This window comes from Plasmodium gaboni, chromosome 9, assembly GCF_001602025.1.
Source record: "Plasmodium gaboni strain SY75 chromosome 9, whole genome shotgun sequence".
Lineage (NCBI taxonomy): Eukaryota > Apicomplexa > Aconoidasida > Haemosporida > Plasmodiidae > Plasmodium > Plasmodium gaboni.
In genome coordinates, this window is record NC_031489.1 from 346,758 (window position 1) to 363,424 (window position 16,667).

Consider the following 16,667-nt stretch of genomic DNA (forward strand, 5'->3'; position numbering starts at 1 on the left):
TTATAATTAAAATAAAAATAATATTAAAATAATAATAAAATAATATTAAAATAATAATAAAATAATATTAAAATAGAATAATAAAAATATATAGTATCATCAAAATGATTACGAATAAAAAGAATAGAACTGCAAAAAACAAAAATTACATTATAAATGTAAACTGTTACACGTGGATTAACAATAGCCATGGATTATTTGATTATGAGAGTGAGAATTTTTATAAGAAATGTTTCAAGATAAAATGTTTATACAACTATTATTATATATTGAAAGATGATATAAATGTTGAAATAAAAAATGAGGAAGAGATAAGTAATGTTATGGGGAATAATAATAGTTTGAAATTAATATGTAAAATAAAATATATAAATAATAATTATCAACTAATACCATGTATAGAAAATATATATGATGATACAATTAATAGTGACATAAAAGTGAACGAAGTAAATGAAAATAATAATAATAATAGTAATATTAACAACAATAATAATAATAGTAATAATAATAGTAATATTAATAACAATAATAATAATAGTAATAATAATAGTAATAATAATAGTAATAATAATAGTAACAATAATAGTAACAATAATAATAATAGTAATAGTAACAATAATGACAATAATAATAATGATATGGATAATTTCTGGGTCATTGTAAAATATTTAAAAAATAAAAGTTCCATATTACATGAAGATGATGTTATTAAACTAGGAAGAATTAAATTGAAAATAAAAAAGATTATAACGAATGCACAACAAGAAAGGGAATATAACAAATCACAATCTCCTTTTGATGATGATGAATGTGAAACAGTAGCACCAGAAACAGAACATTTGAACACATCAACAAATAATATAATGTCTAATAGTTATATGAATAGTAGTGTTATAAATCATAACATGAATTTTACTAACAATGTTCTAGAAGATGATATTTGTATACATTGTGAGAATCTTATAGTAGCAAAAAGAGATACACAAGTTAATCTTGTTAGTATAGAAGAAAATATTAATAATGCTGAAAATGAACATGCAAAGAATACAAGCCAATTTATATCAAATGGTAATGTTAATATACAAATGACTGATAACGAAAATAATAATAACATGAATAATTCTTATTTGGATGATTTTTATTTATTTAAAAATAATACATCTAATCATGAGTATTCTAATAAGCATAACGTAATAGAAAATAATAATAATAATAATATGCACAATAGATATACAGACTGTTCACAAATGTATGCAAATAATATAGAAAATGCAAATAAAAGAGGAGAGCAGTCAAAGGGAAATTTAGATCAAAAACAATTAGGACTAGTTTCTCCAGATGATAACAACAATAATAATAATAATAATAATAATAATTCTATAGTTTCAAACAATATAAGAGGAAATAACAAACATCCCAATTCTGCCTTAAAATTATCTAATAACAAAGATAATAATAATAATAATAGTAATAAAATAAATAAGTGCCTTGCAGGTAAAAATGTAACTTTAAATATTGAACAAGAAGCAAGTAGGGATATTATTGGAGAGTTAGAAAATATGAACACAAATATTGATGAAAGGAGAAATACTTCTATAAGTATACATAATAATAATATCATTGAAGATAATATAAACGTATTAATCAATAATAATGTAAATAATAATGTTATAAGGACTAATTCAAATGTAGCCATTACAACAAAATGTTGTTGTAAACACAGTGCCATGAATAATTTATTTAACCAAAATAATAATAATCATAATAGTTCTAATAATTCAAATAGTATTATTAGAAAATACAAAAAAGAAGATTTATATGATGATTCTATAAAAGATATGTGCATTCTTAATGGAAAGGAATTTACTAATCCACCAAGTTTATATAATTGTCGAATATGTTTATGTGAATATGAAAATGTAAATAACCCATTAGTATCACCATGTAAATGTAAAGGTTCTATGAAATATGTACATATAAATTGTTTAAGAACATGGATGAGAGGAAGATTAAATATTAGAAATGACTGTTCTTCTTGTTCATTTTTTTGGAAACAATTAAATTGTGAATTATGTAAATTTCCATATCCAACTTATATATATATTCAAAATAAATATCTAGAATTATATGAAATACCTAAGCCTGAATTACCATATATTATTATAGAACTAATGAATGATAGAAATAAGGGATTTTATATTGTTAGTTTAGCTAATACAAAATCTGTTCGTATGGGAAGAGGTCATGATAGTGATGTCCGTGTTAATGATATCTCTGTTTCAAGATTTCATGCTTTAATAAAATATCATAATGGAAATTTTTATATAGAAGATTGTAAGAGTAAATTTGGTACCTTGATCCAAATAAGAAAACCTGTATTTTTTAATATCAGAAGAAATAAATTTATTGCTTTACAAATTGGTAGAACTGTTATGTATGTATATATGAAAAGAAAAAATTGGATATTCTTACCTATATGTTTAAAATTATCAAAAACGAAAGATGAAGATGTTAGTACCCTTGACAATTTCTCTTCAAAATTGTTAGTAGATAATAATATGCAGGCACCTATTAATAACAATTTTGAATATAACAGAGATAATAATAATAATGAGCTAGCTAATATTGAAAATACAAATCAAATTCGAGAAAGAGTTAATAATCAGATAATAAATAATGAATCCAACAATGCTAATGTGAATGTCAATAATGTATTAAATCAAAATGGTGATGTTCATATGAATGTTAATAATAGTATATTATTAGACGGTAGAAATAGCAATAATAATAATAATAATGATAATAATAATGATAATAATAATAATAATGATGATGATTATGATAATATTTATGATAATAATAATGATGATTACATTGATTGTAGAGGAGATAATTTAAATATCTATAATAACAATAATGAACAAAATGTTAACAACCAAATAAACATAAATAATAACAATAATAATAATAATACACATAATTCAATTAATAATATCGATGAAGCTGATATAAATTTAAATAGTACAACGAGCGAACAAAATTTAACTTTCTCAAATATATCTATAAATAATAATATTAAAAATGACCAAGTTCAAAATAATAATAATACAAATAATATAACAAATGGAAATATAAACAATAATACAAATTCACAAAATATTCTTTGACAAAAAAAATTTTTTTGTACCGGCATTTTTTTTTTTCTTTTTTTTTTCCAAATTAATTGATACTTATATTAAACAAAATATAGGTATATACTTATATATAATTAACATATAATTGTTGTTAGCAGTATGATATATTATATATATATATTATATATATATGTATATATTATATATGTGTGTCCTTTCTTTATTTTTTTTTTTTTTCTTTTTTATTATATAAAATGGTTATAAAAAATATTTATACAATCCATTTAAAAAAAAATATAATAAAAAGTAAAAGAAAAAAAAAAAAAAAATAGGATGTATATATGATTATATACGTATAACATTTAATATACATAAAAAGAATTATATATATATCTATATATTATATTTTATATATATATAATTATACCTTTTACCAGTGTAGTTTTTTTTTTTTTTCTTCAATTTATATAGTTTACCATTATTTTGCCTATCATTTATAAAATGATAAGGCAATAATAAAATTTTTTTTATCATCCTTATTATATATATATATATATATATATTAAGAAAAAATATAGACTTTTAATTTCTCATTAAATTAAATTATTTAATTAGTATGTATAATTTTCCTATTGTAAAAAGAATTGAAAAGCATTCTCTTTTTTTATATGTTTTTATAAAAAGTTATTTATTTATATATTATTGTATATTTAAAAGGATAAATATAAAATATAGCAAAAAAAAAAATTATAAGAAAATTTTATGTGTCAGCTGAATTATGTTCATAAAATAAAACATTTCATTATAACGTGAATATATTATAAGAATCATATATATATAGTTATAGACATTTTTTCAAAAAAATATATTGCTCATGTTTAAACACGTTTAAAGCATTTTCTCTTATATATTAAAATATATACATATATATATTTGGGGTAGTTTATTTATTATAATAAAATATTGTATTTATTACAATTTTTTTATAATGTTAGAAATATGATATATAAGTATTTATAATACTATAAAAATATAATTATATATAAATATATATATATATATATATATATATATTTATTTTTTTCTACAAAGTATGATATTTCTCATTTTTTCTTTTTTTTATTATATACATTTTATATATATATTTATATGTAATATTTTAGATTATATTTTGTGCATATATTATTATATACTCACTCCTATAAGGAAAAAAAAAAATATATATATTATATATAATAACAATAGGATGATATAAAATTAAATCTTATGTTTTATATATTTTTTGAAAACCTATTTATCATTTCAGAGTTTTTAAAAATATATATATTTTAAGTATTTTATGAATTAATTAATCAATATATATATAATATCAATAATGTTAATAAATACAAATATGGCATATATTAAAATATATTTTTAAAAAAATGTTATAATTTTTAAGAAATATATATCAGAGTACAAAAAAAAAAAAAAAAAAAGAAAAAAAAGAAAATCATTTTATATGAAAAAAGTTGAATAATATTAGGTTAAAGTAACAACAATATTTTGTTATATATAATATATATATATATTTATTATTATTATTCTCAAAAGAAGTTTTTATATTTATATATTCGATAAGAAAAATAAATAAATATAAGGATAATATATATATATTATTAAATACATATATGTTTTATATTGGAAATAAATAAAAAAAAAAAGAATTTATAAATTATTATAAAAAAAAATGTCAGTTGGAATACCCATAAAGTTATTACATGAGGGAATAGGTCATACAATATCTGTTGAAACAAAATCGGGAATTTTATATAGAGGCACACTGGTAAATAAATAAAACAAAAGAAAAAAGAAAATAAACCTGAATAGTAGCATAAATAAATAAATAAATATATATATATATTATATATGTTGTTATGCCAAATTATTTATGTATAAAATGATTTAAAAATATATATTTTTTATTTAGCTCTTTGCAGAGGATAACATGAATTGTTTACTTGAAAATGTATCAGTAGTAAAAAAAGATGGCAAACAAATCTTATTAGAAGTAAGAAATATATATATATATATATATATTATTAATATGTATGGTTCATTTTTGTTATTATTATTTCTTTTTACAGCAAGTATATATAAGAGGTGGTAGCGTGTCATTCATGATATTTCCAGATATGTTGAGATATGCTCCTATATTTAAAATTAATAAATCCAAAGCAAAAACAAGTTTTACAACCATAAGAAGAGCAATGGAAGCTCATGCTAGAATTGCATCAAAAAATAAAGACATAAAAGCATAGAAATTTATAACCATTCTACTTTTTTTATTATTGATGTTATTCATTTATTATTATTATTTTTTTTTATTATTTATATATTTTATTTATTTATTATTTATTTTATTTTTTCTTGTCTTTGTTGTTAATTCTATTTAAAAGTTTTAATATTATTATATATATTCCATATATCAAAATTAAATATTTTTTTAATTTAATTTTTTTTTTTTTTTTTTAAGATACAAAAAAACATTACGAATATATTTAAATATGCATAAAAATGAATATTTAAAATTTTTGTTATAAATGTTAAAAATTAAATAATCATATTGTTCCTATATAATTATTTTATATAAACAAATATATGTCACAATTTTTTATATTAACCAACTTTATATATATATATAAGTGATGATATATATGCTTATCATTTTTTTTTTTTTTTTTACACATTTATTCTATATCTTTTTTGTTTGAACGAATTAATGCTAAAAATTTATATGTCATCTTTTATTTATATTAAAAAAAGGGGAATAAGCAAAAAAATTATTTTGTCGAATGGTCATATAATATAAAAATAATAAATGACCATATAATATAATATAATATAATATATATATATATATATATATATATGTATGTATGTATGTATGTATGTTCACATATATATTACATCTATAAAATAATATAAAATAAATTTAATAAAAGCTCATTTAAATATTACATTATTTTTAATTTTATAATGATTTTAAAAAATGTAGTTTATAAACAAAATTTGCTAATTATATATATTTATTTATTTTATTTTATATTATACAATATTTTGTTCTCATAATATTTTATTATTATATAAATATTTATATGTACATTATCATATATGATATATATATGACATATATATATATATATATATATATATATATAATATACATATTTATATATATAAATATATTTAATGTATATTTTTTTTAGTTTTTATTTTTTTTTTTTCATATTCAAGAAATTTATAAAGATATATCTTTTATAAATTTTATAAAAAGCAAAATATCTTTTATATTTTTTTTTTTTTTTTTTTTGTAGATATATATTTTGGTCTGTTTATATATGCATTTCTAAATGTATTTTTTCATTATTTATTATTTTATTTTATTTTATTTTTTATTTTCTTTTTTTTCATTTTAAATATATATATTATAATTAAAAAATTAGATGTTATAATATTATAAATATGTTCTTCGAGTGCCTCTGTGGTTATTTATATATATATTATTTTATTATTTTTTATTTTTTTTTTTGGAATATGAAAAAGAAAAATTTATTTGAATTTATTTGTATTCATTAGTTATACATGATATTACGTATAAAAAAGTAAAAGAAGAAAAACAAGTATATTTTTTCTAAATAAATAAATATATATATATATATATATATATGTGATATTCCTTAGAATTACACCTTTTATGTTTATGAAATATTTGAAATGTGATAATATTGTGTAAGTTATTTTACATACTATTATATATATTATATTTTTATTTTTATTTTTTATTTCTTATGGCATATAATATATATTCCAACTTGTCCGATTTTTGGACTAGTGATGATGATGAAGAATCCAATGAAGAAGAGGAAGAGAACAATGTAAAAAATGACAAAGAAGAAGATAATAATATAAAAAATGAAAGATATGTTTATGATATAGAAGATAGTTTTAATGAATATAATTTTGATAAGAGAGAAGATATGAGTATGATGTATATGGATGATAATTCATTTAATAAATCAATAGATAAAGGATTAAATTTTAATATACAAGATATATTGAATGATTGTTCAAATGATATATCAGAAAACTTTACTATAAATAATCTGTTAGAAAAATATGATATAAATAATTTTGTATATAATGATAATTTATTAAAATATTGTGAAACAGGTGTAGCAATAAATGATGAAAAACCAAATAATGAAAAATTAAATTTGAATGAAGGTTTTGAATTTAATGTGAAATCTTCATTTAATTATATCAACCCTCCAAGTTATAATTTAAAAATGAATAGAGATATAAAGAATGAGGTACAACACGAAAATATAAAAAATAATAATATCGAGATGAATCAAGTTATTAATAATGAAGACGACATGTTAATTAATAAAAAAGTTTTGGATGATAATGAAAATGTTGATATGGAAAATGCCGACTATCCAAACGGCAAAAATATTTATAATAATAATGATAATAATAATAATGATGATAATAATAATAATAATGATAATATCAATTATGATGGTGGTAATAACTCGAATGAACCACAAAGACTAAATAATCATATTGAGAACACCAAAATAAAATATATACGAAAAAAATGGGTTATTGAAGATAACGAATCAGATATTTCAAATTTTAATAAAAATGACTTATTATTAAATTACGATTTTGAATTAGATGATTTTCAAAAAAGATCAATTAAACATCTAAATAATTTTAAACATGTATTCGTAGCTGCTCACACATCAGCTGGTAAAACGTTGATTGCAGAACATGCTATAGCATTATCAATAAAATTACAAAAGAAAGCTATATATACTAGTCCAATAAAAGCTTTAAGTAATCAGAAATATTATGAATTTAAAAATATTTTTAAAGATGTTGGAATTATAACAGGTGATGTTAAAATGAATGTAAATGCTAATTGTATAATTATGACTACAGAAATTTTAAGAAATTTATTATATCTTAATGATAATATTATTAATAATATACATTGTGTTATATTTGATGAAGTTCATTATGTAAATGATGAAGACCGAGGTGTTATATGGGAAGAATCTATTATTATGCTTCCACATCATGTACAAATATTATTATTAAGTGCAACCGTTCCTAATTATTTAGAATTTGCTGATTGGGTTGGTTTTACAAAACAAAAAGAAGTTATTTCTATAGCTACTAAAAAAAGACCAGTACCATTATTACATTATATTTATGCTTATGATTCAGTTTATTTAGTTATGGATGAAAAAAATAAATTCTATTCTTCAGCATTTAAAGAAATATATGTAAAAATTAGAGAGAAACAAGAAGCTAATAATAAAAACACAAAACAATTGACATCAGGTGCTAATAATACTTCTTCGAATTTTAAAAAAAATAATAATTATTATGATTCAAAAAATAAAAATGCTAATACAACAAATAATAAAGAAAATGATAATATACAAAATAATAGTAATAATAATAATAATAATAATACTAATAATAATGTTAAGGGATATTATGAATATTGCAAACAAAAGAGAAAACAAAAATTATTTGCTAATGAAGCTAGTATGAAAACTGAAATACAAAAATTACAAACACTTATTAAAAAATTAGATCAAGATAATAAATTACCAGTCGTATTATTTTGTTTTTCTAGAATCAAATGTGAAACATATGCTAAATGTATGCCTCATTTAAATTTTCTTGATACCAATAAAAAATCAAAAGTACATTTATTTATTAAAGAATCTATATCCAAATTACCTAAGCAAGATAGAGAATTAAATCAAATTCAAAGTTTAAGTAAATTATTAGAAAAAGGAATAGGAGTTCATCATAGTGGTCTTTTACCTATATTAAAAGAAATTGTGGAAATTTTATTTTCGAAAGGATTAATAAAAGTATTATATGCAACTGAAACATTTGCTATGGGTATAAATATGCCAACAAAATCTGTTGTTTTTACATCTATATATAAACATGATCATTTAAGAAAAAGAATATTAACTTCATCAGAATATACACAAATGTCTGGTAGAGCTGGTAGGAGATCATCTGATAAATATGGTTATGTTTATATATGTTGTTGTGATAATATTCCAGATCAAGTGCAACTCACTGAAATGATGATGCAAAAAGCTGTAAGTCTAAAAAGCAAATTTAAAGTAACATATAATATGATTCTAAAATTGTTAATAAATAAACAAATAAATATAGAAAAAATGTTATTTAGTTCATTTCTAGAAAGTTGTAGAGCTTTGCAAATACCATTGTTTAAAAAAGATCTTAAAAGAAAAAGAAAAGTGTTACAAAATATAAAAGAAGTTCAATGTATATATGATCAAGAAAATAAAAATGCTTATCCTCCTATTGAGCAATATGTACAAATAAATTATAGATTAAAACATATTGGATTAAATCTTCATAAAAAATTACTAAATACAAAAAGCAGTAATTGTTTTGTTATAGGAAGGGTTATGTTATTAAATAATATTCACATCTTACATAGTTCGGTCTATGCTATTTATTTAGGATGTGATAAAAGTAATAATAAAAAAAAAAATGATAAAGTTGATTTTGCTCGAAACAGTATTTTCTTTCAAAATAGTTATGAAGATGATCGATCAAATGAGCGATTTTTCTTTTTATTTATTCTACCTGATTTTATGGCATTTGAAGATTTGCCTGATTATATTGTCAATGAAACAGATCAGAATATGTTGGCGTCCAAAAAAAAAAAAACTACAAGCAATAGCAATAATAATGAAAAAAAAAATAATAATATTAATAATAATAATAATAATATGAGCAATAATAATAGTTTGTCCAATTCTGTGTCAGAAAATATAAATTTATACGAGAATTATAAAAATGTATTTTCCAAAAAAAATAATAAAAGTGATATAAAAATTATTTATCACTCATCATTCGATACAGATATTAATAAAAAACATTTTGTTGTTTGTTCAAATGTCTGTATAGAAAATATCTCTATTATAACTAATACTGTTATTAAATTACCAAATGTAAATAATACAGCTATTCTTAATAATCCAAATAATTTATTATTATATACATTTGAACTGGATAGACTTATAGAAAAAAATATTTTCGAACCATTCGTTTTGACAAAAATGTTAAAGTCATTAAAATGTGAATTTTATTCTGTATTAGTAAATCAAGCAGATTATTTAGAAAACCTAAAAAAATCGAAATGTTATAATTGTAATTTAAAAGAAAAACATTACGAACTTATATGTAAAAAAAATGATTGTTTAGATGATATTGAAAATATTGAAAGAAATATTAATGCAAAATCATTAAATCTTTATGAAGATTTAGAAGGGAAACTTAATGTTCTACAACATTTTGGATTTATAGATGATCAAAATAATTTAACTGTAAAAGGAAAAATAGCTAGCTATATTACTTTAACTGATGAAATTACTTTAACACAAGTTATATTTGAAAATATTTTAAACAAATTAAATCCAGCTGAAATAGCAGCAGTATTATCATGTTTTGTAGCACCAGAAAAAAAAGTAGAAGAATCACCAGACTTAACAGTTAACTTACAAGAAGTAAAAGCAGCTTTAACAAATATACATAGTAGCTTTGAAGAATTTTATAAGGTTATTCGTTTAAGAATAAGCTCAGAAGATCATTGGAAATTATGTAATTTTAAAATTATGTTTATTGCATATAAATGGACTCTGGGTGTTTCCTTTGCAGAGTTGTTAGAACAGTGTGAATTAGAAGAGGGATTAATAGTAAGATCTATATTACGATTAGATGATTTATGTAGAAAAGTTAAAATTGCTTTCTTATATCTAGGAAATATTGATTTGGCTGAAAAAGTCGAGAAAACATCTCATCTTTTGAGACGGGATATAATATTTACAACATCGTTATATTTACAGTAAATATGGTTACATATATATATATATATATATATATATATATCTTTTATTTTTCATAATGAATCGACTTATATATATATATATATATATATATTTTTTTTCATTAAATTTGTTTACATTTTGACTATTAATTTATTTATCGAATAAAAAAAACTATAAAAAAATAAAATAATAATGATATGTATTTTTTTTTTTTTACAAATAATTGTATATATTGAAAAATATTTCATAAATAAATAATAATAAAATATATATATATATATAATATATATAATATATATATGTATATTTCTATATTTTTTTACACAAAGGTATGGTTAGAATGAATCATTTTTATTATTTTATTTTTCTCTTAGTGAACCATATTTAATATGTTATTATTAGCTATATCAGCTAACGTCAATATTGTCGCCCTGTCCACAGGTTTTCTATTATTCATGTGGTCGTAACATATTTTGAAGGCTCGCTGCAGACAAATATAAGAAACATCCCAGGAACCATACTTTTGTTTAATTAATTCTAAAAATCCTGATGTAACTAAATTATAGATAGTATTATAATTCCCTGTATATATACAAATAATAAAAAACTTTAAAACTAAGGGTACTAAATCTGTATGAATGGCCTGGGGGCATTGAATTTGAATAAAGTAGAAAAAATTATAGAACGCATTAAAACATATCGATATATAATTTTTATTTAATATATTTGTAGTATATAATGAAAAACAAATATCTGCTATAATATAATTAAATGAAGCATATAACCAATGTTTCTCACCTAATATGCTTATTATATATGATAAGGTTTCTTCTATATTATTTATAAGTAAAGGTAGTTCAAAATTGTTAGTATTTATTTTTTCTTTTATAATGTTATATTGAAGAATAAAAAAATATTCACTTTTTAAAGGCATAACATATTTAGATATACTATTATTACATATAGCACATATCCATTCTTCATTATTAGCAAATTTACAGTAACCTATTTTTTCATCTTCTGCATTTTTGACATTTAAAATATGAAGAAAATTATTTTTTAGTTTTATGTTAAGAGACAAATGGGAATTATATTTAATGTTTGAATTTATATTATTGTTTGGTGAACATAAGTTTTGTTCTATATCTATATTATTATTATATAAATTATATTTATTATTATTATATTTATTATTGTATACACTTGTTGCTGTTAAGAAATCTTTTGCTGAATTAATCATATTGGGATCTTCTATTTTGTCTTTTTCGTAAGGTCTTTTTTTTTTTATATTATTCTTAATGATAAGGTCAATTTTGTTCTTATTAAATCCATAAGGATTTTTATTACTTGAAAAAAAAGTATTATTATTACAAATATTATGATTGTTTTTATTACTATGCGGTATGTAATGTTCAACGGATATTTCATCAAGTCTTTTTTCATGATCTAATTTATTTTCATATATTTTATATTTCTTGTCAAATAATAAATTTTGTGACTCATATATATTATCAGTATTGTGTCTTTTAGATCCATCATTGTTTATATAGTCTATGTATGTTATATCCCCTTCAATTTTGTGAAAATCAATATTATTTTTTGCTATTTTGTGTGTATTTATATGATTATATTCATTTAATTGTGTTTCTTTATAATTTGTATTATTATATTTAAATAAATTATTTTCATCGAAAATTTCTCTATTTTTACAATTAGGTGTATTTATAACATCTCTTTTATTACCATTTAATGTATTATGTTTTAAAAAATTATTATTATTTGATTCATTCTTCGTGTGATTTTCATTTTTGTCATCATTTTCTTTAAAATCGTTTTGTTGATAGATAATTGTGGACATATATTTTTGATTTATTTTTTTACTGACATAAGAGTATTTGCATACTGCACAGAGTATATTTCTTTCTTCATCTATTATTTGTAAACATCTATTACATGAACATGTGATATTCTTCATTTTATTTAATTTTTCATTTCTATATTGAATAGATGTATACAATTCATTTATTAAAGAAATTGTAATTTCATCATACATATTTATTGTTCTCATAGCTAATAAGCATATATGTTTATCATCTATAAAACAATAACTAGCGTTTGGAAAACAACTATGGTTCAAAAATGATGCATGTGTAAAAAGTTTTATTTTACTTTTATTACTTGAAGAAATAAATGAGTTTTTTAAAATATCAGTAAATTTTTCAAACTTGATAAGTTTATCAATAAATGTATCATTTTTAAAATTATTTATTGATTCTTTATATATATTATTATTATTATGATTATATGTATTATTATAATTTGTATATGTTATATTTTTCTTCTCTTCTAAATATTTATCCTCTTTTATAACAGTTTCTTTATTATTAATATTAATAATATTGTCATATTCATTTTTATAATATTTCAAGTGAATAATATAATCAATTTGTTTCTTTTGATCTTCATTAAGCATATTAAAAGTTTCCCATAAATCATCGAACAAAATAGCTGTTTCCAATAATTCATGTTCTATAAAAAGTATTTGACCTACTTCCACTTTTTTATTTGCTACAATTTTAGTTTTGTTATTACTTTTGTCTTGTATAATTATTATGTTATTATAATTCTGTTGCATTATTTTATATTTAATGTCATATGATTGGATAATTATTTCTTTTTTTAATATATCTATTTTTTCTTTTTCATTTATATATATATTATTATTATGTTGTCGATACTTACAATTGGAATCGTATGTTATATTTTGGTTTCTATTACTTGATGTTTTTAAATATGTTTCTTTTTTTGAATCTTCATTATTATTATTATTATAAAGAATGGTTGATTCTTCTTTTTTGTTTGATACACTCAAATTATTATGCATATTTAAATAACTTAACGAATTGTTATATATATTATTATCATAATTGTTATTTATATATACATTTTCTGATTTTAAAATTTTTATATTATCTGTCATTGATCTATTATGATGGTTCGAATTGGACATATCAAAACATGTTTTATTTCTTTTAAAATTTGTTTCATTATTCTGATAAAGGTTCTCTGATTCTTTTAAACTCATATATCTTTTCAATTTATTATTCCATATATAATCATCACATGATACTTTTGTAATATTCCTAGATAATTCTGTAGAAATATTTACCCTATCATTATCGAAATTATTATAATTTTTATTTTTATTTTTATTTTTACTTTTATTTTTATTTTCTTTAATTTGTTCATAAACTATTTTATTCAAATCGAAACCAAAAGGATTATTCAACAAGACATTCATATTTTTACAACCCACTGAATTATTATATAATTGTAAATTATTTATTAAATTTAAAGATTTATGTAATTTTAATCTATTTTTATTATTTATCATATTTTTTATATCTTCTGATATAATATCATTGAAATGTTCTAGCCATACTTTGGCATTATCACCATTAACATCTTTATTTTCTTCAGTCCCTTTCTTCTCTTTTACTTTGATTACACAAGAACAAAATCCAATTTCTTTTTTATTTTCTAGTAATTTTTTTCTTATTTTAGACATGTTTCTTTTGTTATTAAATAACAGTTGGATACAATTTGTTTTTCTTTTTTTTTTTTTTTATATTATATGGTATTATTTGAATTTTTATTTGTATATATATATTATTAAATATATATTATTATATTATTATTATATATTTCTTTCGTTTAATTTTTATTATGTTTTTTTTTTTTTTAAAATATAGTGGAAAAAAGAAAAAATATATAATCATTATAATATAAGCTCAATACAGTAAAAAAGGAGTATGTAGATATGCTCATAAGTACATATATTTACATATGTCACAGTTTTATATTCCTGCAACCATAGAGATCTATAGATCTTTCTTTAAAAATATATTTGTTCAATTGACATATTCAAAAAAATCAACCCTATATTATTTTTTTTTGTCATAATAGTTATGCATCTTAGGTGCTATATACCCCACCAATTTTTATTTTATTTATATATAAAATAAGTAAGGTATAATATTATTTTTATATATATATATTAGAATAATTCTAGTATTATTATAAAGGTTCATTATACATATATATATATATATATACAAAAAAAAAAACAATTAAACAATAAACAAAAATTAAAAATATGAATAGAAAAAAAATTACAAAAACCGATGTTGTACATTCAATAGATAATGTTAAAATAATAAAACTTACATTATAATCCATATTGATAAAAACAAATATATAAAATAAAACATTATATATTATAAGATAGTTTATATGAACCATTTACAACATATTTATTTATGTTTGTTTTTTAATATATATAAAGTGTTCACATATAAATAAATAAATATATATATATATATATATAACATGAAAATATAAAAAAATGACATATTTTTTTCTTTCGGAATATTTGCCAGAAAAAAATATATAAATATAAAATAAAATTATGATGAAACAAAATATAATTATATAGTTTATAAAAAGAAAGAATAATAATAACAATTATATGAAGGTTTATAAAATATAATTTTATAGGTCTTATACATTTATCCATTATGTGTTTCTCTTATTTATTTACATGTTTTTATTTTAAGTATATTATTATTTTTTTTTAAGTTTAAATTAAAATGTTTCTAATTTCTTGGGCAAAGGTGTATAGATTTCTCGTAAAGTTTTCCTATTAAAAAAAAAAAAAAAAAAAAAAAAAAAAAAACAAAAAAAAAATGAAGAAATATATAAATATATATATATATATATATATAATATAATATAATATAATAATATGATAATATTTTTTATGGTATATAAAAATCATTATATTATTTATGTATATTTTCCTTACCCTATTGTTTGGAGCTAAGTTTGATTCTATATGATCCATTAATTTACAAAAGCTATGTCTCAATCTATAATGAAGAATAAAAAAAAAAAAAAAATAAAAATAATTATATATATAAATAACATCATGGAAATAAATATGAACATAAACATAAACATATATATATATATATATATTTATTTATTTTTATTACTTTTGTTTTTTTTCTTCGCTCTGTTGAGATATTAATTGTTCTTGTATTTTAAAATATCCTTGGGCATCCAATAAAATTAGACCCAGTAATGGTTGGGACATACTCCATGTACTTCCAAAGTCTCCTGTAGAAAAATTGTTTATGTAAATGTATATATTGTTCTAGAAATATTATAAGGTTAAATAAAAAATGTGTGCACATATTTACACATGGTGAGAAAATAATTTGGTCACAAAATTACCTCCTAAGATTAAATGGAACATCAAATTTAATACTTCTTTCAATGCTTGTGGCTGGCTTTCCAAGAAATTTTTAATTATCTGTAAATGATAAAATATGAAGATATATGATAAAACATAATATTGTATTATAAAAAAAAAAAAAAAAAAAAATACACATATATATATATATAATTTATAATTTATATAAACCAAGTGATATTTTTTTTTTTTTTTTTTTTTTTTTTTTTTTTTTTTTTTTTTTTTTTTTTAATTTTTTTTTTCTTTTTTTTTTTTATTTTTTCTTTTTTTAAAATT

At 18.8% G+C, this 16,667-nt stretch overlaps 5 protein-coding genes across 5 annotated transcripts in view; 3 read left to right on the forward strand and 2 right to left on the reverse strand.

Annotated features, from left to right (window-relative positions):
• Positions 1-104: 104 nt before the first annotated feature.
• Positions 105-3,170, forward strand: PGSY75_0909700 (putative FHA domain protein; the record flags this gene model as incomplete). The annotated part of the gene is made up of 1 exon (XM_018785513.1): positions 105-3,170. The coding sequence occupies one exon, from the start codon at positions 105-107 to the stop codon at positions 3,168-3,170; it is 3,066 nt and encodes a 1,021-aa protein (XP_018641854.1).
• Positions 3,171-4,866: 1,696 nt separating this feature from the next.
• PGSY75_0909800 (putative small nuclear ribonucleoprotein Sm D3) lies at positions 4,867-5,437 on the forward strand (the record flags this gene model as incomplete). Its single annotated transcript, XM_018785514.1, has 3 exons — positions 4,867-4,962; positions 5,107-5,187; positions 5,264-5,437. The coding sequence occupies 3 exons, from the start codon at positions 4,867-4,869 to the stop codon at positions 5,435-5,437; spliced, it is 351 nt and encodes a 116-aa protein (XP_018641855.1).
• A 1,530-nt stretch (positions 5,438-6,967) lies between these two features.
• Positions 6,968-11,098, forward strand: PGSY75_0909900 (putative helicase with Zn-finger motif; the record flags this gene model as incomplete). Its single annotated transcript, XM_018785515.1, has 1 exon — positions 6,968-11,098. The coding sequence occupies one exon, from the start codon at positions 6,968-6,970 to the stop codon at positions 11,096-11,098; it is 4,131 nt and encodes a 1,376-aa protein (XP_018641856.1).
• Positions 11,099-11,447: 349 nt separating this feature from the next.
• PGSY75_0910000 (putative SET domain protein) lies at positions 11,448-14,645 on the reverse strand (the record flags this gene model as incomplete). The annotated part of the gene is made up of 1 exon (XM_018785516.1): positions 11,448-14,645. The coding sequence occupies one exon, from the start codon at positions 14,643-14,645 to the stop codon at positions 11,448-11,450; it is 3,198 nt and encodes a 1,065-aa protein (XP_018641857.1).
• A 1,071-nt stretch (positions 14,646-15,716) lies between these two features.
• Positions 15,717-16,667, reverse strand: part of PGSY75_0910100 (putative Ran-binding protein) — a gene marked incomplete at both ends in the record, with an annotated part of 4,634 nt that continues 3,683 nt past the window's right edge. Inside the window, 4 exons of the mRNA XM_018785517.1 lie at positions 15,717-15,776; positions 15,942-16,005; positions 16,132-16,255; positions 16,373-16,451. Coding sequence (XP_018641858.1) covers positions 15,717-15,776; positions 15,942-16,005; positions 16,132-16,255; positions 16,373-16,451 — 327 coding nt within the window. The remainder of the gene's footprint in view (positions 15,777-15,941; positions 16,006-16,131; positions 16,256-16,372; positions 16,452-16,667) is intronic.